The following is a 23,433-nucleotide window of genomic DNA, read 5'->3' as shown; positions in this document are numbered from 1 at the left end:
TTTATATGCATATAGTATAAATTATGTGTGTGTGTATGTGTGTGTATATATATGTTGTGTGTGTATGTATATGTCTTGAATGTGTGTGTGTGTGTATATATATATATATATATATATATATATATATATATACATTCAACACATCCTATCAGGGTACTCCCTTCCTGCCAGGCATTAAATCAAACACTAGATAAATAAAGAATATGTCATTCCTCCCCCTCAGGGAAGTCCAGAGATGAAAATAGACACCTAAACAAACAATTACAGGCAGGCTTAGCTCCCGTTTGGAGGCCAGGGTGTTGTAAATTAATGAATGATTGAATTGTAATGTCATATGACAAGTGCAGGAATTGAAGTGCAAGTAAAACCCCGACTTAATTCTGCAAGTGGGGTCCAAAAAATCCAATCATGTAAAATGTGGGCCTGTGAGATTGTGAAATTAACCAAATGACCAGAGCGAGCCTGTGTAGTTAATGGGCTGGGAGTTCCAGGATTCTGGGAGCTGGTTGCCAATGACATTATACTTGAATTTGCATTCTATCAGAATGTCTTCTCCTGGGGTTTTCCAGTTTATACAAGACACTGCAGGTATCAAAGAAGCCTTCACAGAGGAAGTTGGGGGCGTGGCAAGATTGGGGGAGCAGGAGGTAAGGCAGCAAATGTCAGCAGGGGTCAGATTATGGAAGGATGGGGCTGTGTGAGCCTGAGATGTGATTTATCCTGACAGCAATAGGAGAGTTCTCATGGTTTTCTTTTTTCTTTCCTTTTATTTATTTTGGTTAATCTTTCAAATCATTATGTATTCTTCCATTCATCATGCAAAAGACCAGAGGACCAGCATTTGCCTGCGCACCTTGGTGGTAGGGAACCTGCTTTTGGCACGTGTGCTCCAGTGGGGGAACAGGGCAGTGCCATGGTGAATTTGGCATTCTAGAAAGCTCACTCCAGCATCAGTGCAGACAATGCATTGGAGGGGCCAGCGCCAGCAGCAGGGAGATCAGAGCTGGGTGCAGAAGTCCAGGGGAGAGATGATGAGGATCTTCAAATGAGAAGGAAGGAGAGGGCAAGTGTGATTTATGGAGGACGGCGACGTCCCGGGGAGATGCCAGGCTTGCTGCTCCCAGAAGTCACAGCCCAGTAACAAGAAAGGTGCTGGAAATTGAACAGTTCACAGCTCAGAGAGATAACCCAACTGGGCTAATGGAATAACCGACATGAATAGGTTACCTTGAGTGGTTCTCAATTTCAGCTCTGCTCTACAGTCACCCAGAGAAGCTCAGGCTCTCCCTCTGAAATTCTGCTTCAGTAGGTTTGGGGACAGGTCTAGGCATTGGTATCTTTATAAAAACTCCCCATGTGACCCTGATGCTGAAGGTTGCAAAATTGCAAACGTGAGCCAAGAGAACAGGCTCAAGGTGGAGAGCTTATGCCAGATGCTGGGCAGGGAGAGGCTTGGCAGGACAGGGTCCTGTGGACTCATGGTTGGCTTACCCCACCTGAGGTCCTACCACCCCTGCCTTTGTTTGATTGACAGGTAGCAGGAAATGTACAGGCTCAGGCTAGGAGCTGACTTACCTGGTTGACACCCCAAGTCATCCCCGTGAGGAAAATGAGTGTGAGTCCCCTATGAGGGTGATTCAAAGTACACCAGCCACCGTGGACCCTATGTGGAATGGTCAGTGCAAGCATGGCCTAGAACAGGTGGAAAGTACATGGGCTCAGCAGCCAGGCACTGCTGTGGACACCCAGCTGTACCCCCAGTGAGCCATGGGGCCTTGGGTAGTGCTCCAACCCCTCTGGCAATCACGCTTATCTCAACAAGGGATAATAGCCCCTCTCTCCATGGGTTATTGGGAGGATTAAGTAAGATCAAGTCACTCAGTAAACTCTTATCAAGGTATTATTATACAACAGGCACAGTCCTAGGCGCTGTTCTAGGAACTGGGGCACAGAAGGGAACAAAACAGATTTTAAAGATGTCTGTCTTCATGGAACTTATATTGTAGCAGAGTGAGACAAACAATAAACAAACCAATGTCGCAACTATATACTATGTCGGGTGTAGATGGGAGGAGAGGAAGTGGAGACAATAAGTATAGACAATCCTTTGGGATGGAAATATATACAAAGCACTTGACAATGAGGATGACACATAATAAGTGTCATCCTTATGCTTACAAGGTCAAACAGCTAAAAAGCAAGGCAGTTTTAAGGATTAACTAAGATAATGTGTGATGCAGTAGGTGCTTGAAAGATAATGGGTCTTAGTCTTTCCTCCCCTGCCCATACCCACTCCTGTATGGTTTCTCCCAGCCATCCTGCCACTTTGTATCAACCGTATGGCCATGGAGATGAAACAAGTTACTTGATGGAAGATAAGAAATCAAAACATATGGAGGGTGCTTGTCCAGAGAGCATAAACGACTCTTCATTATAATACGGGAAATAAAGTCTCAAATTAAAAATGAAAGAAGGCATGATGTAGCTTTTGCTGCACTCCAACCACAAAGGAGATTCATTGTCAGACAATCACTGAGAATATCGTGTTGATTGGCAAGAGCCAGGCTTTGTAGAATGGACAAAATTCCCCACAGCTAATCTACAATGGAATTGTTCAATGTCAGACACAGCTTTAATAATATTGTTCTGGGCTGCCTTGGATGTAAATATCCCACTCTTCATTTTATAAGCAATCAAAGCGAAGTTTTATAGACAGGAGAGCATGAACAGTTATAATATCTGTGCCAAAAAAACACATGGGCAGAATCCAGAAATCAAAGAACGCTGTGCCTTAGAAAGTCTGGCTTTGCGGCTTATCTCCCATCTCTGTCTGTCCAGCAAGTTGTGCATCAGACACATTACAAAAGACCACACTTTCAATGTTGCCCTTGACATTATTGAAAAGTACAAGATTGGCAAATCAGACTGGAGAAGAAAAGACAGACAAATCCGGACAATCAGGTAATCACCCTTCATTCTGTCTCAGGGTCTAGAATAATGAAGGGAGGAAGGGAACATTAAGCACCCACTGGATGCTGGGCACTGTCTCTGTCAGAAGTCGTATTGTATTCCAAAATTAAAAGTGCGGAAGGACGGAGCCAGAAAGACCTAGTTTCACAACCTAGCTCTGCCATTTTCTAGCTCTGCGGCCTTTGGGAAGTTACTTAAGCTTTCTGTGACTCCATTTTGTTTTATCTGTAAAATGAGGATAATAGGTATCACACGTGATTGTTTTGAGGATTAAGTAAAATGAATTTGTAGCCCAGGGTGCAAAACATACCAGGAACTCAATGGTGAGTATTATAAATCTAGGTTTATTTAATCTGTACAACAGCCCTGTCATGAGTTTATGCTGAAGACCTAACACCAGTACCTGTGGATATGTCCTTATTTGGAAATAGAGACTTTGCAGATGATGAAGTTAAGATGAGGCCATTAGGGTGTGTCCTTTTTTAAAATTTCTTTTTTCTTTCTTTCTTTTTCTTCCTTTCTTTCTTCCTTCCTTTCTTTCTTTCTTTCTTTCTTTCTTTCTTTCTTTCTTTTCTTTCTTTTCTTTTTCTTTCTTTCTTCCTTCCTTCCTTCCTTCCTTCCTTCCTTCCTTCCTTCCTTCCTTCCTTTCTTTCTTTCTTTTTCTTTCTTTTTGGCTGCGTCAGGTCTTAGTTGCAGCACGCGGGCTCTTCGTTGTGGCACACAGGCTTCTCCGTAATTGTGGGGCACGGGTTCCAGAGCTCTTGGACTATGTAGCTTGTGGGCATGTGGGCTCTCCAGTTGAAGTGCATGGGCTCAGTAGTTGTGGCACTCAAGCTTAGCTGCCCTGCAGCATGTGGGATCTTAGTTCCCTTACTTGAGCGATCAAACCCCCATCCCCTATATTGGAAGATGGATTCTATACCACTGGACCACCAGGGAAGTTCCAATAGGGTGTGTCCTAATCCAATTCGATGGGTGTCCTTATAAAAAGGTGAAATTTGGACACAGAGACACAGAGGGAGAATGCCAACTGAAGGTGAAGGATTGGACGGATGCACGGACAAGCCAAGGAACATCAGAGATTGCTAGAAAACCACCAGAAGCTAAAAAGAGACAAGGTGACCTCTACAAGTTTTGGAGGGATCATGATCCTGGCGACACCTTGGTCTTGGACTTGTAGCCTCCATAACTGTGAGGCAATAAATGTCTGTTGTTTTAAGCCACCCAGTTTGTGGTACTTTGCTATAGCAGCCCTAGGAAACTAATACAATTCACCCCCTCACCCCATAGGAAGAAACAGAAACTATCCTTAGTTTTAGGTGAAGAACTGAAGCCTAGAGAGGTAAAGTTTATGGCTCAAAATCACTCAGCTAGAGGTGAATGAGCTGAGATTTGAATCCAGGCCTCTCTGAGGCGAACGTCTGCCCTCTCTCCATTCCCTGTGTGGCCTGTTGGGAGCAAAGCTCAAGATAAAAAAGGAGGTGGGGTTGAAAATGAGCCCCCACTCATCACACCCAAATCCCAGTGGAGGTGCCGGGTCAAAGTGGTCTGGTTATAAACAGCTCATTAAGTAAAGAGCAACGAGCGTTTGAGAGTGACTTTTTAAAAAGAATCGGATTTTATTTATAGTGACGTTCCAGTCATTAATTTCAAAGAAAGAAAGCCCAAAGCAGAAACAGGTTCATTAAAAATTTGACATTAGTAATTTAATTAAATTGGGTCTTTGCGTCTCGTTGTGGAAAATGAAACGTTAGTTCTACACCAGTTCTCAGCCCATTTCCCCGGTTGGCTCCCTCCCCTCACCTTGGCTTGCTTTCTTCTCCAAATGTTTACCTGACCTGCCCCTCCCACCCCCAGCTCTCACAAACACACATCACAGCCTCTGCCTCCACTGTGGCCAGCAGCACAGGATCATGGGAAACGCCAAGGAAGCCAGCACTGTGGGATCATGGGAAATGCCAAGGTATCCAGCAGCCCAAGGACTATTCTAAGCTAGGCTAATAGACAGGGTGATTGAGGTCAGTCCTTTTGTCTGGGTCATCTCACTTGTCAGAGTAGAGAAAGGGCAGGGAAGAGCTCTTCAGCCTTTAAGATCCTTCTCTCACAAAAGCATAAGCCCCTTAAGGGCAGGGACCTTTTCTGTCTAGTTCATTGCTATATTACCAGCACAGAGTGCAGTAGGCTTACAATAAATTTTCGTTGCATGAAGGAATTAATGCATCAATGAGTAACTCTTCCAAATGACTAATTGATGAACACTCGAATATGTCCCTGCAAGTGCCAGACACTGTGCTAGGCTCCCAGGATATGCCCAGGGACTGTGTGGCCCTACAGCACAGTGGAAGGATAACATCTGCCATTCTTGAGCACCTACTATATGCTGGGCGCTGTGCCAGCCATGCATCAGTTATTATCAGTAACCTCGTCAACCCCTAGATATTACTGTCCTCCTTTCTCAGTTGAGGAAACTAAAGCTAAGAGAGGTCACATGACTCAAGGCCAGAGAGTAAGACAGTGACAGCACCTGGCTTCAGACCAGATCGAGCCAGTACCAAAGTCTGCCCTTTCCCTCCACAACAAGCTGTCTCCTTGAAGGCGGGGTGTCGGGGGGGGGAGCCTTCTTTCTAAGGGCTCTGAGATCAGCAAAACTGGCAGAGAGGGTCCCGGAAGACAGCAGTATGGGCTGGAAGAGGGTACTGCAAGAGCCTGGGAAGCTCTCTAGAAGTGGAGAAGCTGGCCGTCTCTACTTCTTCATCTTATTCCTCATCATTGCCACCTCTACCCTCTTACTCTGGGCTCCCTGAGCTCTGAGGTTCTCTCTGGCCTCAGGACCTTTGTGCATGCTATTTCCTCTGCCTGGAACACTCTTTGACCTAGCTAATTCTTACTAAACTCTCAGGGTTCAGCATAGACATCACCTGTTCCAGGAAGCCGGCTCCGACTACCACCTGACTGGGTCTGGTCCCCTGCCTGGTCCCTATCTCATCATAACACTTAGCATACCTTTAATCATACGCATCTCCCACTGGACTGGGAACTTAGATTCACTTGTGTGGTACTCACTGTATCCAGGTTTTATGTGCTTTACATACCTCCACTCATTTAATTCTTACAACAATCCCTGAGGAAGGTACTGTTGTGAACCGCCTCTCACAAAGGAGGAAACTGAGGCACAGAGAGGTTACGAGACTTGCTGAAGGTCCCACAGGTAGTAAGCCATCGGGCTGGGATGCGAACCCAAGCACTGAGGCTCTTTCCACCTCAGAAAGTCCATACTTTCCACCACCCTGCTCTGTGGTCTCTCAGGGTTGGCCCCAGTAAACCATCGCCAGATGAATTAATGGAGAGGTACCTGAATGGCAGTCTGGACATGGCTGTGACTACTTGTCCTCACCTTATGGGGAGGTGTGGAATGATGGGACATGGGACCTTCTGGGCACAGGCAGTTCTAACTCCAGGAAGAAAGGCAGAGGGTCGGGGAAGCTGAGTCAGGCTGAACAAGTAACTGGGCACAGTGGAGCTGCGCCCTCTCTTTCTGCCTCCCGAGTGGCTGTCATGATGCTCAGGCACCCTCACCAAGACCATTTCCTCTGCATAATGACCGCACACTGGCAGCTGGCCATTATTGCTCTGGCTCAGGTGGCACACTGTACATCGTATTCTCCGGCTCCCCATTTTCCCCTTGAAATGGGTCAGTCTGATCAGAACTCAGATTCTTGCCTCCCTACCTCACTGCCTATTCCAGCACTAACGACCCCTTCAACCCCCCTGAATCTTCTGGGCAAAGTACAACTCTGGCTGCCAGAGAAGATACGCATGAAAGAGAGGACATCGGGTTTAATGAACACCTACTCTGTGCCACTGTCTGTGTCCTTTCCTTGGTGTTTATTGGAAAGGACAGTGGAGTCTGAGATCAGAATAACCAAACCCAAGATATTAAAGTGATTTCCCTGGGGCATCTCGAGTGATGGGATAGACTTGGTACTGAACCAGGTTCGTTTTGCCCAACGCACAGCAAGCCAAAGTGCTGAGACCCTGGGGTTTGCAGCAAAGAGAGGGTGTATTGTATTCACAAAGCAGCCAGGTGAGAAGATGGGTTAACAAGTCTCAAATTGGCTTCCCCAAAGGCAAGGGGCTCAGGGTATTTCTGGGATAGAGACTAAAGAAGCAGGGTGGTCTGAGGCATGGGGAGCGTGGGGAAAGTTGATTGGAAAAAGGTGCAGTAATCATTCGTTCTGCACAGACATAACTAAGCTACAGGCCTCTGCGTGTTTTGGGGTTGCTTAGCACCATCCGAGGGTGGAGTTTTTGGCCCTCTGACATCAAAAGGTCACCGAGGGGACACTTGCGCATGCCCAGTTAGAGGGTTGGTGGTCCTATCCGGTCTCAACTGGCTCAGCTCAAACTAGACACAAGTTCCTGGAAAACAATTCATGCAAACATCTTGTTTAGGCTCCGTGCCACTGGGAGGGTGTGCAAGTCTTTTGTAGCAACAATTAAAACGACCTTGATTGGTGAAGGCAGGTGAAATGGATTTAACCGATGCTCACCCATGGTTCAGACAGGGCTATGCGTGAGAAAAGGCAGGAAGCCTGCATGTCCAGGCATAAATTGCACGTGTGGCTCCTCCTAGAACGTGTGACTCCTGCAAGTACTTAGGGGCAGGTGGCCTTGAGGGGGCGGCACTGTCCTACTGAAGAAAGGAGGCCCAGGGAGGAGGGTCGCCCAGGGAGGTGCCACTCGGAGGCAGAGTGTCAGGACTGGAACCCTGCTCACGGGCTGCGTGTCTCTCCCTCTGCTCACAGTTCTCCCCAGCCACACGTGTGGGAACCCCGGGCGGCTGCCCAACGGCGTCCAGCAGGGCTCAACCTTCAACCTCGGCGACAAGGTCCGCTACAGCTGCAACCCCGGCTTCTTCCTGGAGGGCCACGCCGTGCTCACCTGCCACGCTGGCTCTGAGAACAGTGCCACGTGGGACTTCCCGCTGCCCTCCTGCAGAGGTAGGTGGGCAGGGAGGGTCTGAGGGGTGGGTGGCATCTGGGAGAGATGCTGGAGCTTCCAGTGGGACCCGGTCTCCATCCACTCCAGCAGGAGGTGGGGTACCCACTATGGGGACCCCATGTCTGGGGGCCATCAAAGGTCCTCAGGGTCCCCAGGCATTCTAGGAGCTTTTAGGCCTCACTGAACCTCCTAGTCCTCAGGTGTGCACTCCCTCAATCTCCTTCCTCTCCATCAACAAATTTATTTTTAGCTAGTCTGCCCATCCCTCCTGCCCTCCTATCTCAGAATATACATTATTTCTCTGACTGTTACAGACTTGTCTCCTGTGCATGGTTCTCTCCCAGCTGCTTTCCTACTGACCTCATCCTGGCAATTACTCTTCTCTTTTCTAAAAATCGAACCTCTCTCCCTGTATAATGGTGTCCTCCTCTCAGCCTTCAAATATGCTCAAAGTCTCTTAACCCAGCACTGCCCCCCAAAAAACCCCACCTCCCTTCAATGCTACATCGGCCTCAGCCTCCCAGCTAGGATGACCAACTTGTCCTGGTTTCCCTGGCACTTTCCCATTTCTTAGCTGCAGAAGTCTCGCATCCTGGAAATGCCCTTAGTCCCAGGCAGACCAAGACAGCTGGTCACCCTCTTCCCAGCATATTTCTTATTGCCCCCCATAATAACCAAGCTTATTTGTAAAATAAGTACCCGTGCCTCTTATCTGATGACAAAAATATCACATGATCATTTTAAGTGATTTTAGAAAATACAGAAGAGAATAAAAAAGAAACAGAATTTACCCATTTTAACCACGATTTTAATATATTCCCTTCCCATCTTCTTCCTTTTTTTAAATTGAAGTATAGTTGATTTACAATGTTGTGATAGCTTCTGATGTACAGCAAAGCGATTCAGTTTTATATATGTGTCTGTGTCTGTGTGTGTGTGTATATATATATATATATATATATATATATATATATATATACTTTTTCAGATTCTTTTCCATTATAGGTTGTTGCAAGATATTGAATATAGTTCCCTGTGCTGTACAATAGGACTTTGCTGTTTATCAATTTTATATATATAATAGTGTGTATACGTTAATCCCAAACTCCTAATTTATCCTCTCCCCCCACCCCCAGCTTCCCCTTTGATAACCATAAGTTTGTGTTCTATGTCTGAGTCCATTTCTGTTTTGCAAATAAGTTCGTTTGTATCATTTTTTTTAGATTCCACATATAAGTGATATCATATGATATTTCTTTCTCTGTTGACTTCTCTTAGTATGATAATTTGTAGGTCCATCTATGTTGATACAGATGGCATTGATTCATTCTTTTTTATAACTGAGTAATATATATACCACATCTTTATTCATTCATCTGTCAATGAACATTTAGGTTGCTTCCATGTCTTGGCTGTTGTAAATAGTGCTGCTATGAATATTGGGGTGCATGTATCTTCTTGAGTTAGAGTTTTCTCCAGATATTTGCCCAGGAGTGGAATTGTTGGATCATATGGCAACTCTGTTTTTAGTTTTTTAAGGAACCTCCATCATGTTCTCCACAGTGGCTGCACCAATTTACATTCCCACCAACAGTGCAGGAGGGTTCCCTTTTCTCCACACCCTCTCCAGCATTTATTATTTGTAGACTTTTTGATAATGTCCATTCTGACCAGTGAGGTGATACCTCATTGTAGTTTTGATTTGCATTTCTCTAATAATTAGTGATGTTGAGCGTCTTTTCATGTGCCTGTTGACCATCTGGATGTCTTCTTTGGAGAAATGTCTATTTAGGTCTTCTGCCCATTTTTTTTGATTGGGTTGTTTGTTTTTTTGATATTGAGTTGTATGAGCTGTTTGTATAGTTTGGAAGTTAAGCCCTTATCAGTTGCATCATTTGCAAATATAATATTTTCTCTTAGTCTGTAGATTGTCTTTTCATTTTTGCCGAGGGTTTCCTTTGCTATGCAAAAGCTTATAAGTTTAATTAGGTCCTATTTGCTTATTTTTGCTTTTATTTCTTTTGCCTTGGGAGACTGACCTAAGAAAACATTGGTACAATTTATGTCTGAGAATGGTTTGTGTACATTATCTTCTAGAAGTTTTATGGTTTCATGTCTTATATATTTGTCTTTAAGCCATTTTGAGTTTATTTTTGTGTCTGGTGTGAGGGAGTAGTCTAACTTCATTGATTGACATATGGCTGTCCAGCTTTCCTAACACTATTTGCTGAAGAGAATGTCTGTTCTCCATTGTATGTTCTTGCCTCCTTTGTTGAAGACAAATTGACTGTAGGCTTGTGGGTTTATTTCTGGGGTCTCTATTCTGTTCTGTTGATCCATAAGTCTGTTTTTGTGCCAATGCCATACTGTTTTGATTACTGTAGCTTTGTAGTACTGTCTGAAGTCTGGGAGGGTTATGTCTCCAGCTTTGTCTACTACATAATGCATATATGCATCTATTATGAATATATACATAAATTGAGATCATGATGCATATAGATATTTTTAACCATCTTATACAAACTGGCATCACGAAGGGTTTCCTCATTCTACCAGCAATGCTCAGCATCTTGAAAGCTCCACCCAGCCTTGTCTATCCTCACCTCCCACTTACTCCTCTACAGACTAGCCTTTGCTGCTAATATTTTGCATCATGTTGCCAAGTCAGATGGAAATTGTTTTGGCCCTTATATTCCTTGACCTTTTAACAGGCTTTTGCATTCTTGACCACTTTTTTCTTCTTGAAACTCTCATCTTGAAATCCCATGGATCCCAGAACACCCAAGTATAAGTCTAAGAGGATCGTTTCAAGGAGTTGAGAAATGATTGGAACAAGTAGCTCTCCTTGGGTTCAAGTTTAGAGGAAGGCTTTCTGTAATTATCATCAGAAGACTAGCTCGAGGAGAAGCAGCTCCCTCCTCCCCCACAGGCTCATATCTGTTTTACTGTCTACATGAGCGATGGTAGATACTTGGCACATAGCTCTCTTTCTCTTTTCCCACCCCCCAGAGCAGACATAATTAATTGATCATAGCACCCTTCCTGCTTGAGTCCAAAGGCAGCTGTGAATTCCTTTCCAACAGGCAAGCCATAACCAATCAATCTGAGTTGCCCCTTGACTCTGTGTTTATTTAGCACTCCTCAGCCAATAGTATTGGCCTCAGCCTTGTCGGTCCTTCTTGACAGAGCCTGGGGAAACTAGCATCTACTTTCTTGCCTTCCTAAGTCCCCTTCTCTCAGGCCCCCTTTCTAACTTGGGAAAACTTGGGACATGCCTCTCTTCATATGATTGATACCAAGAATGTCCAAGCCAGTCAAGGGAGCCCTTGGCCCCTATACACAAGTGTATGGCCCTGAGTGGTCTAACCATGGTCTGAATCTGCTATTTCCACTCTTCCTTATAGCACCTCTACCCATTCCCTACCCAGAGGATGTCACGCTTTAACACTCTGACCTTTGAAGGAGAGATGTCAGAGTTGTGACACAGTAATAGAATGTGAAACATAGTAGTAAATGAAATTAAGTATTTAAGCTGTGAAACAGAAAACACAGTTCTCTTACTTTTTACAGGACTATAAATATCACATTTTTTATAGCCATATGGAAACTAAAGACAAATGTAGCCCAAATATCAGAGGCAGAGGGACTATGCCCCTGTCCTGTGAAGCACAATTGACATCAGTATCCCATCTTAATATGGTGGAAACTCATAACCCCTCCCGATCTTTTCAGGAACCTTTGTCAGCTCTAGCTTCCCTTGAACTTAACTCACTGCCGTGCCTCACCTCCCTTGGTTCTGCTCTGCCAGCCTAGGTTGAAAACTTGGCCCACTTTTCCTGACACCCCCCCCTCCCCCCGCCCCCAAAAAAAACCTCCAAACAAAACCATTAACAAAGGTGTTTGCATGTAGCTCAGCCTTTATTGAAGGTTTGTGGCAATGCAGGGACTTTACATTTCAGCAATGCAGTGGCTGGAAATGAAAGTCGGAGCGGTCAGGAACCCCCAAGCCTTTTGCCCGTCCCCCTGGGAGCTTCTCCCTGGCCTCTGTCTCGGCAGGCCCCGGCTTCCCTGTGATGTGCGTTGCCCCCTGTCTTCTCTCTCCAGCCTCCTCCACTATGGCGCTGTCTCAGGACTTCTGTTGACTTCTTAGGCACAAGAGCCCAGTTATCCCTTGGCTTTGCCATCTCCTTACAGGCTAATGTCTCCCTTCTCCACACAAGCCATTTAGGTGTGGGGTGGTATTTTCCTAAACGTAGAGATCTTTCGCTTGGAAGAAACCTTGAAGCTGGCTGTTAAAATGTGTTTTTTGTTAACCCACTAGTCAAAGTTAAGATGAGGGCTACCTCATCGAGGGCTTCCTTTGCCAGGTCGGATCATGGCCCCTCAACGCAGAGTCTGCACCTCCCGGCATGGGGAGCAGCGAGGGCTGGCCTTTCAGCGGGCGGAGTGGGCTAGGGTGACGCTTCTCCCCCAGTGTTCATGTCACAGAAGTAATTCATAGGCGTGGAGAGCCTTTTGGGGGCACAACTGTCTCCCAAGTCGCTCCTGATTCTCTCTCAACCTCTCAGAGGATGATTCTTTCCCTTCTTCCCGACTTTTCTCCCCCTCTTTCCCCTCAAATGCCAGAGGGCCCAGCATGGCCTCTTCTCTGGGAACTTCCTGCATCTCTTGGAATTTCTCATCCACTCCAAGGCTTCTACGGTTGCTTGGGGGCGACTCTTCCATCTCTAGCTCTAACCCTCCCTCTGTCCTGAGCTTCAGGCCTGCAATGATATAAAACTCTCCTGAACGCCTCCCTGGAGGTCACTTCAAATGCAGCATGCCCAAAAGCTAACTCTGTTTCCCAACCTGTTCTTTTTGTTGCCTTCTCCAGCTCGGTGAAGAGTGTCACCATCCAAGGTGCCCAAGCCGGACACCACAGTGGCATCTTTACACTCCTCACCCTCCTTGCTCCCTGCATCCTTAGTCACCGTGTCCTGGCAAATCCGTCTATGCACTGACCCTCCCCTCTATTCAGGGGACACAGCCACCGATGGTCCAGGCCCTCTCAGCTCTCACCTGTCTCACTGCAAAGCATCTCCAGTCCCCCCACCACACAGATCCCTGTTCATTCTCCACTGAAGGAGTGAACTTCCTAAGACACAGATCTGATAGCATCAGACGTTGCTTAGATTCCTGCCAGTGGCTCTTTATCACTGACAAGGTCGCGTTCAGATTCGTAGCATGGAAGACAAGGTCCTTGCAGAAGGAGTCCCAGGCCAACCTTTCTAAGTCCCTTCTAAGTAGTTTGAGATTAGCCACACCAGAAATGCTCCCTTCCAGAACATGCACGCCGGGGAAGCCAGCCAAGCATGTGAAATCTTGCTTTCAGAAGAGCTTCGAGCCCTGGAGACTCCCTGGGGCCTGAGGGGCCTGAGATGAGGCTCTGCTCATGACTGGGAAGGGAACGAAATGCTGCTCCCACTCTCAGAGCCCCCAGGGCCCCTCACTCCCTGTGCTTCAGGTCCATTTCTCTGTTCTAGTTCACCACGTGCTGCAAGCATAGCCTGAGAAGCATCTACGATAATGACTGTGATTTTCCGAAGGGATTTTCCAAAGTGCCCTTCCTTAGGAGGCCGAGTTGAATGGAACAGAGGAGGATGCTCCTCGCCGCATGGTGCCAGGAGCCGCGGTCATGCCAGAGTTAACGGGTTCAGACTCGGGGAGGATTACAGCCTTTTGGCCTTTCTTCCTCTCGTGTAGAACTCTCGGGGGCTGGCATCTGTGAGCGGATAAACCTCATCCACTGGGCAGTGGTTTGTAAATGCTTGCTGAGTGAACGGATGGCTGGATGGGTCTAATTCACCATCAGGATTATGTAGGCATATGAGCCCGAAAGGGAGATTACTGGCATGGGTTAGCCCACCTGCCCAGCTGCTCAGAGTGACACAAGGTCTTCGAGTCCAAGGCTTTGCAGAGCAGGTTGGAGGGTGGCGTGCCTCTGTCTCAAACAGCAAACGCCACCCGCCTGGCTGAAAGGTGAGCACAGTCTGGAGACACAGCCCAGACCAAGAGGGAACGGGGACTAGCTGGGGTCCGGGGGCAGAGCAAGTGCGAGTCTGACCTCCGCTAGCGCAGCAAGGCTTGGCCCAATCGGCAGAGGGAAGGAGGCAGGGTCTCTCTTCACATTGTGTCACTTTGGGCACCTTTTCAAAGGCAGAGGTCCAAGGGAGCCCTGAACCTTGTGGAACCTCTTTAATCCACAAAAAGGAAGACCATGTGGATTTCAGCAACAAGCCTCTGACTTGCATGGGGCATTGGCCCTAGATCAAAGAGGGCTGCATGGGGAAGGAATCAGGTTCATATGCTCTGGGGGCTGAGAGGCAGGTGGTGGAGAGAAAGCACCCTGAATAAGAAAGACTTGGCCTCTGAGGTCCAAGCCAAACCTTGCAGGCTGTCCCCAAACCCAGGGAGACAGGCATTTGGTCTACAGCAATTTGGGTGGTCAGTGCCCAGATGCATTCCAAATTTTCTGGCCCCAGGGAGAGGAACCTGCAAAATATGAGACAGAAGTAGAGTGTTGAGCACTGAAAGAGCTGGAATTCAAACAGGTCTTCGTTCAACTCTAACCATGCCGGCTCAGAGCTGTGGGTCACTGGCCTGCCGCTAAACCTTTTTGAGTTTTAAAGTGGGGACGTGGGTAGTGGCCTTAAAGGGTGGTTGCTTACGCATTCATTCATTCAGGATTTAACAACTTCTGATTGAGTACCTATTATGTGCCAGCCAGTCACTGACTCAACCCTTATTTATTAACTGCCTGTTAAGTGCCAGATATTGTTCTAGATGCAGAGAATTGCAGTGATGAACAAGTCAGACTAAGTTCCATGACCTCATGGAGTTTACATTTTAGCATCCTAAGGCAGAAAACAGACAAAAATCAAATAAACAAATTTCAGATCACAATAGGACCTATGAGGGAAATAAAGTAGCTAGTGACAAGGAAGGCTGCTTTAGAGGGAGCAGTCAGGAGAGGACTCTCTGAGGAGGTGACATTTGAACTGAGTCCTGAATGACAAGAAGGAGCCTATTACGTGAAGACCTGGGGAAGGGCATTCCCAGCAAAAGGAACAGCGGGTGCAAACGCCCTGAGACGGGAGAGAGCTTGACATGTTAGAGCAGTAGTTCCCAACCTTTTTGGTACCAAGGGCCGGTTTTGAAGAAGACAATTTTTCCACGAACGTGGGCTGTGGGGGTGGTGGGGGCGGGGTGGGGGATGGTTCAGGCAGTAATGCCAGCGATGGGGAGTGATGGGGAGAAGCAGATGAAGCTTTGCTCCCTGGCCCGCCTTTACCTCCAGCTGTGCGGCCCCGTTCCTAACAGGTTGGGGACCCCTGTGCTAGAGGAACAGAAAACAGACCCACGGGGCAACATAGAGCTGGGGGAGGAGGCCAGGGGAGTGGGTGGGGCTATGGGGAAGCAGGACAAGAAGTCTGGGTTTGGTTCTAAATCCAGGAGGGAGCCAGGGAAGAGTTTTAAGCACTTTTTAAAAATCCTCACTCTGGGTACTTAGAAGAGAGAGGGATTATCGTTGGCGAGAAGCAAAACGGGGAGGCCAGTTAGGAGGCAGCGATCGCAGGTGTGCAGGCTGGAGACAACGCATCTCGGTCGAGGGAGGCCATGGTAGAGATGGAGGGATGGGCGTAGACTGGGGGCGTGGCTTAGGGGCACAGCGGACAGCCTTGCTGATGGGAATGCACTTAGGTGCTGATGGAACAAACGGTCAAGGTTGACTCCTAGGCTCTTTCTGGAGTGCTGGCAGGGTGGAGGATGCCAGTGACCAAGATGGGGACGACTGGGACAAGGAGCAGGAAGTGTATGCCCTGAAGACAGTCAGGACAGCTCATTTTGTCCAGGTCAAGTTTGAGGTGCCTGTGAGATCTCCAAGGAGGGGGGTATCAGTTCTGTGGCTGGGGGAAGGTCCAAGCTAGAAAGAGATAAGGAGAGGGATGAGAGAGCTTACCCGGTGATGGAGATAGGCAGGAGGGCCTGGGCACTGCATGCTGGGCCCCTCCCCTTGTACTGATCAAATGACACAGCGTACAGAGAGCCCCAGATACCACGCCAGGCAGTGCCGACCTTGAGTGAGCCACGGCTTGGCATGGACCATGGCTCCCAGAGAGCATTCCTAACTACAGGGTCCCTCTACTACCCCTGAGATCCCTAGTCCTTCTCCTGTCGCCTTCGCTGCTGTTGCTATAGCAGGACCACTCAGCATGTGGGCTCTGGAGTCTGATTACCTGGATTCAGGTAATCAGACCCACCAGCTGAGTGACTTTGGACTAGGTACTCAACTTCTCTGTGCCCTGGTTTTCTCACTTGTGACTGGTAACAACAACAGTATGTAACGTATAAGGTGAAGCGAGGCTCGAGTTGATAAATGCTCTGCATGCAGCCGAGGGCCTTGTTCCCAGTAATGACTTCAGTCAGCTGTCATGATTCTGACAGCCACGGCCACCCCTGGCTGGCATTTTTACCAAGCACTGACTATGTGCCAGACCCCGTGTTATCTCATTTAATCCTCGCAAAAACCCCAGGAGGTTAACATATTACAGTGAGGGAACTGAGGCCTGGCGAGGTGAGGTACTTTGCCTGTGGTCACACAGCCAGAGGGTGATTCTGCCCAAGTCCATGTGCCTGCCAACTGTGATCTTGGCCACCCCTGTCTACTGCAGACAAGGACAATGGCCTTGACCTGTGACAGGAGACTCATGATGGCACTGTTACTTCCAGAGCTCCTGCAACTTGGTCCAGGGCCTGAGAACTTGGTCCTTTCATAGGTGCATCCCCTGCGTGGGTCCACCAGGCCAGGGACCGTCTCCGGTGGTTTCCCTTTGACATTCCTCTTTAACTTGTAGAAGGAACTCTTTAGGAGAGAAGCCTCGGGGAAAGGACCTGAGGTGGTTCTGCTGGGCGGATGCTGTTTTGGGGTGGGGGCCAGGGTCTGGGGGACCAGGGTCTCCTGTGAAGAAAACTGACCCCACACTCACCCACCTCGACCTGCTCGTGGGTGGCAGGACCCTCACTGCGGAGGCAGCATGAAGCCCCTGCCTCAGGCCCTCAGGCAGAGGAGAGGGGGAGTGGGAGGAGGCTTCTCCCACCTGTAAAACCCCTTTCCAGGATCTGGGGCTTCCAGAAGCCCATGTCAGGACTGGCATTCCAGCCACTGAGGCCTGAGAGGCAGAGAAATAAGTGGAGGATGGCGTGGGCCTGGAGTCAGAGCATCCTGGATTCGAAACCTGACTCTAACATTTAGTAGCCATGTGACCGAGGGCAAGTTTTAAAAACTCTCTGAGGCTCAGTTTCCTCCTCTGTAAAATGTGGGTGACGATACACCTATGTCTTTGAGCAGTTAGAAAATTAAATGAGAACATGCAGATGAAGCATTCAGCACGACGCCTGTCTGTAGTAAAAGTGCAACAAGGAAGAGGTGCATCACCGAATACCATGTCCTGTGTACGTTCGTCCTCTGAGAAGGACGCCTTGGAGTCAGTATGTACGGAAGAATTCTGGGGGTGGCGGAAACAGTGATACTCTCGGGCAATTGGCAATTTCTTAATTTTAAGAAGGAGTGTCCTTGATCAAGCCAAGGATAAAGGGGAAGAATCCTGAACCCCCAGAAGAGGGAACTGATGAGATGGAGCGGGTTACGGGGGCCCCAGCCAGGGACACTAAGCTACACAGTGCAAGGACAGGGGGAGCACTGCTGGTGGTTTGGGGGCACTGACACCCCGGCTCTCTCAGCTTTGCACTTGAGGTGTAAGATGGCGGCTTCTCCCCAGTAGGGGGACTATAGGAATTTTCCATTCTCCAGAGACTGAGCAGCCGTGGGGAGGGAGGATGTGGACGGAACCCCAATGCCACAGGCCCCAAAACTTCTAGGCATCCAAGATTGTGCGATGGAGTTGGCCGGAAGTGGTGGGGGGCGGGGAGGAGTGTGATACAGGTTCCTGTGTTCCTACCAGAAATTTGTGAGTCACTGGAGAGTTAACAGACATCATAGGGGCCTGAGGAATAGTTCTCTCAAATTATAGTTAATTGAGGAAATTTCAGCAGAACTTAAAGACGGTCATAAATAAAGTCATAAACTTGGAAAGGCAACTATCAGCAAAACACACCTGCACCCCAGCATATACATGACGTCATGGCCATGGAGAACGCCCACCGCCAGAGCAGGAGAAAGCGTCAATTGATATTTTAGGAGTGTGGTGTCAGCTGAAGGTTATATTTTACGACTCTGAAGTTGTAACCATGAAATATGATGCCTTCTTTAAAGTGTGAGAAAAATCTCCAAACAACTTTCACAGCATCGTCAATCACAACAGGATGGTGCTGGAACAAGGGTGTCAGAGGAGCCTAAGAGGCAGGGAAGACTCCAGCGGCAAGGGTACCATCTTCAGAGTGGATAGGTGCCTCTGGCCAGAGGGTCTCAAGCTCCTGAGTGCTCATTTCCAGCACTATCTAGAAGTCATTGACTAAAATTAGGAAGTTTGACTATCTCAGGATGGCTTACCAAACTGCTATCGAGCAGGGAGTGTTACTGAGTCCAGCTTGGGTCTGCTCAACTGACGCACAGCAAAGCCAATCTACTGACATGGGGTCGTGGTGAAGGAATCTACTGACACAGCATTTATCGCAAGGCCAAGCAAAGAGAACGAGCAGCTCACGTTTAAAAGACCCAAACTCCCCAACGGCTTTCAAGGAAGGGTTTTTATTTTTTTATTTTTTTTCCTTTTTTTTTTTTAATTTATTTTTTTATTTTTTGGGGGGTACACCAAGCAAGGGTTTTTAAAGGCAAGGTGAGGGAGAGGGTCACAGGGTGCCCGATCAGCTCGTGGACATTCTTCTGATTGGTTGGTGGTGAGGTAATAATGCATCAACAGCATCAACGGTCTAGTTCCAGCTGATCTGGGGTCTCCATGCTGGTGGTCAGCGTGCAGTTAACTTCCTCCACCAGGTGAGGGTTTTAGTATCTGGGGAACAACTCAAGGACATGGCTCAAGATATTATCTATAGTCCTTGAGTCGGAACTAAAGGTCTTTGACTTTATTTTATGGCTAAACTCTTGTTATTTTGTCTTGCTTGACTGTTTTCCTTTGTTTCCACATTTTCTCACTTTTTTAATTAAATTACTCTTTGGAATTGGAGGAAGGCCTAGGAGGCTAAAACTTTGTTTAGAAACAAGAGTCAGGGATACTGGTGGGGGGTAGGGGAAGGGTCTGTCCCTGGAAAGATCCTGCAGGGTCCTGCTCCGTTTCAGGAGATGTGATGTAGTGGAGGAGACCAGAGTTCTAGTGTCAGAGAGACAGCTGGAATCTTGAGTTGGCCACCTACTGCATCACCTTCTGAAAGTTACTGAACCTTTCTGAGCTTCGGTTTCCTGTTTCATTTATTTATTCAGCAAGTATTTATTGGGTGCCTGCTGTACACTAGGAAATGTGGTAGATGCTGGGGACAGAACAGACATGGCCCCTTCCTTCATGGATTTTACTGTCAAGACATTAAATCACTAGGTGGACCTATTAATTATGGGAAAGCATGTGGTGCTCTGAAAGTATATGATGGGGAGAGGGGTATTCAGTTTCTGGAAAGATCCTTGAGGAGGTAACACTTAGACCGGAACCTAAAGGCTAAGGAGGGACCAACCAGGCCCAAGGAGGTAGGCAGGAAGTTTCCAGAAAGAGAAAGCACTTTCAAAGGTCCTTGGGCAGGGAAACACTTAGTGCAACAGAAGAGCTGGGAGGAGGCCAGCATGGTTATGGAGAGTGGGCAGGGAGAGGTTGGTATGAAGTGAGGCCCTGTGAGGTCCTTGTCAGCCCCCAGATATTCTGCTTTATCCTGAGTAACAGTGGAGGTGTCGAAGGTTCCTGCAGAGGGGCGTGGCGTCATCAGGTCTGTACTTTTTTCGGATCCCTCGGGCCACTGTGTGGGAAATGGGTGGACCAAGCCAGGAGGGATGCTTGGAGACAGGAGGCTTCATGGCTGGGCTTGGATCACGATGTGGCTTAGGGTGGAGCAGATGCTGTGAAGATGGGAGACCGAATCTAGAGCCTCTGAGAGGGACGGACAGGCTTTGGTCACTGTTGACTGTGGGGTGCGGGAGGGGTTGAGGATGTCCCCCAGCCTCTGGCATGAGGCACAGGGTGAATAGTGCTGACACTCTCCCTCCAAGACAGGAAACTGCAAGAAGCCTGAGTGTAGTGGGAGGAGAGGACAAGGACGGTCTTGGTCAGGGTCGGTTGGAAATGACATAGGATGGATACCTATTTGGGTTTCTAGGACCAGAGCTAGGCAGGAGGCTGATGAGTGGTTATCTCTCCCCCTCCAGCCTTCCCTCCAGCCTTCCTCGCTGCTGCGTTGTTGCCTAGATGGGCAGACCGTGCAGACCACGGGTCTGTTGGAGACCCTGCACACAGGATGGCGGCTGGGGCCGGATCAGGGTCCCAGCGCTCCTGACACCATCCCTTTGCTTTTCCACGGAGGGCTTCCCCTCCACCCTCCACCCAGTTGCTCCTTCTCAGCCTCCTTTCAGGAGCCTTGGCTTCTGCCCATTGAATGTCGTTCCTGTCCCCGGCCTTCTTCTCTCCTGAGAAGCCAGCTCCCTCTTCATCCTGCCCACTCCCCACCTCTCGGGCTCCAGGCTCTGGTCCTCTCCACTGTGCTCCAGGTTCATGTGCATGGCCACCTGCCTGTCCCTCTTGCACTCACACTCAGCATGGGGGCAGGGAAGGGCCATCACTGTCCCCTGTCACTGTCATCATCCGTGCTATTGGGTGCCCCGTTAGAGACCTCAGCATCCTCTTTCCCTCTTCTCCTCCTTCACCGGTCACTCCCGGGTGGAGGCCACATCCTCTTGCCTCTCCCCCATCCTGGCTCTTGAATCTCTTTTGTTCTTTCTCTTCCTTCCCACGGCCACGGGTTCAGGCTCTGACATCGGAAACAGCCTCTTCACCGTTCTCCTCACTCCTGTCTCCCCACCTGCTACCCTTGCCACCCCCCAAGCCACAGCATCCATCCATTACACAGGGACCAGAGTCACTTTCTAAAGCAGGCCTGGGCTTTCACTCCCTGCTGACAACCCTGCAAGTCTCCCCGACACCTGTGGGGTAGAATCCCTCCCTTTAGCAAGACCACCAAGGCCTTTCTGAGCTCATCTCTACCTTCCATCCCATGTCCACCCCACCACACATCTCTGCATCCTACACCTTCATCTGGAAGAAAGCGAACCATTCCCCGAGCATGCCACACCCATTCCGGCCCCTTTGCCTCCAGATGCCCTGTTTCCTCTGCTAGGAACCCCTTTCTTTTGTCTCCCTCCAGCACACTCCTGCTCCTTTTTCAAGGTCCAGGCCAAGTGTCTCTTCTTTGACCATGATTTTCCTAACCTTCAGTGACATCAAGATGAAGCCGTTGTGGCTAGGGGTGTAGACACTTCCACCTGGTGTGGACAGGGCCAGCATGGGACTACTGCGGCCGGCAGGCCGAGTGCTTGCTGGGAACAACACTGACAAATCTCCCACTCGCTGGGTGGCTCCTGTAGCTTATCTCCCTGGTAATGGTCACAGTGAAGTTATTTACATCAGGAGACAAACTCTGCCTTGGATGTCAGACTTCATAGGCTCCTGCCAGAGAGATACCCAGGGTGGAAATACCTTGTGACTTGATACAACAAACACATAGCACTGGCAAACTAGATTTAAAGCCAGGCAAGGCAATCTGCCTACCTTCCCTCCCTCCCTCCTTCACGGGGCCTGGGCATCTGGATTGGAGATAGAGAAAGAGAAGGGGAGGAGAAGGAGAATAGAACTGCTGCTCCTTTTCTTGGCATCCGAGGCCCTTCATAGCGTCTCCCTTGCCTTCCCCCCCAGCCCAGCTCTTGCCCTTTGAGTTCACACAGCCTGACCAAGTCACTAAACGCCACACTCACCCCTGCAGCTGCTTTGCTCTTGCCTTTCCTCTGCCCAGGACACCCTTTTGCCTGATCCTACCAGGCAGTTAGCTCTCAATTGAAGTGGATCCCGCCAGCTCAGCATTCAAAATGCAGTCAGTCACTGCCGACTCCGTCTCACTGGTACCACCTGGTCCAAGCCACCATCATCTCTCTCCCAAATCATCACAGTAGCCTCTAGAAGCCCCTGGCTTCTGTCCTCTTCCTCTTTGGTCTGTTATCTACATAGCAGCTCAAGGCATCCTGTTAATACACCAGTGAGATCATGTCATCTGCTCAGAGCCTTCCGCGGGCTTCTCATCTCACTCAAGTAAAAGCCCAAGCCCTAACAGTGGCCTCTGAGGTCCTCCATGGGGCCTTGTCCCTGCTACTCTCCTCCTTACCCCCAGTGCTCCAGCCCCTCGGGTCTCTTGATGCTCTTCAACAGTGCCGGGCCTCTGCACACCAAGGCCTTGGCATTTGCTGTTCCATCTGGAATGCTCTTCCCTCACATAACCATCTTGCTTCCCCTCTCTCTCCTTCAGGTCTTGGCTCAGATATCAGCTTATCAGTGAGGCCTTCTCTGACTCCCTTTCTGCAATGTCCATACCCCCACTTTCAGAGCGGAATACTCCCCATCCTCCTTCTGCATCTATCACCACCTCACTTACCACAGAGTTTACTTATTTATCTCGGGTATTGTCTGTTTCCCTCTGATTGGAATGTGAGCTCCAAGAGGGTAGGGATTTTCTTTTGTTTTGCTTGCAGGTGAAGCCCTAGCACCTAGAACAGTGCCTGACACACACCAGGCACTCAAAAAACATTTGTTGAATGAATGAATGATTGAATGAATCAATGTCTCAACACGAATGTTACCTCCTGCGTGAAGCCTTCCCTAAGTCCCGTCTGCTATCCCTGTGCCTTGACACCTCGGCTATAGAAGTCCTAGGAGCCACTGCGTGCTTGCCTGGCCGCCCCCACTCTGAGCAACACCTGGGGCAGGGGTGAAATCAAGCTTTTCATGAACCAGTGCTGGTCCTGGCCCAGTGTCTGGCACACAGTAGGTGCTCACTTCATTTCTGCGCTCGTATGTACCTCAGAGCCAGCGTTTAGAAACGGGCTCGTTCCCTTAAAATAGCCCTTGACCCTGTAGAGTGAAGTTAGTAGGAACAGTTGAGGGCCACTGAATGAACACTTTTATCTCCATCCCACACCGCCTCGGGGTATCCACCTGTCAGCTCCATCTCCACTGGGATGGCCCCTGCATACAGTCAGCCCTGGTGTCCCAAACTGCTTGCCTTCTGCACCACAAGGTGCCCCCCATCCTGGGTTCTCTGCTGCAGGAAGTGGCGACTTTCATCCATCCAGATGCTCGTGCCTGAAGCCTGGAATTCATCCCTCCTGGCCACTAGTTCTGTAGAGTCTACTTCCTAACTAGCTCTCAGGCAGGTCCTCCTCCCACCCTCCCCAGGGCCTTAGCTTGGATTGCATCTGGCCTC

At 48.8% G+C, this 23,433-nt stretch overlaps 1 protein-coding gene across 2 annotated transcripts in view; it reads left to right on the top strand.

Annotated features, from left to right (window-relative positions):
• CSMD2 (CUB and Sushi multiple domains 2) overlaps nt 1–23,433 on the top strand; it is a 629,134-nt gene that overhangs the window by 207,985 nt on the left and 397,716 nt on the right. For both annotated transcript variants that reach the window (XM_057744228.1, XM_057744218.1), the window contains exon 4: nt 7,776–7,970. In XM_057744228.1, the coding sequence (XP_057600211.1) occupies nt 7,776–7,970 (195 nt within the window). The remainder of the gene's footprint in view (nt 1–7,775; nt 7,971–23,433) is intronic.

The sequence above is a fragment of the Hippopotamus amphibius genome, chromosome 1, assembly GCF_030028045.1.
Source record: "Hippopotamus amphibius kiboko isolate mHipAmp2 chromosome 1, mHipAmp2.hap2, whole genome shotgun sequence".
Classification (NCBI taxonomy): domain Eukaryota; kingdom Metazoa; phylum Chordata; class Mammalia; order Artiodactyla; family Hippopotamidae; genus Hippopotamus; species Hippopotamus amphibius.
This window is presented reverse-complemented; position numbering and strand designations above follow the sequence as displayed.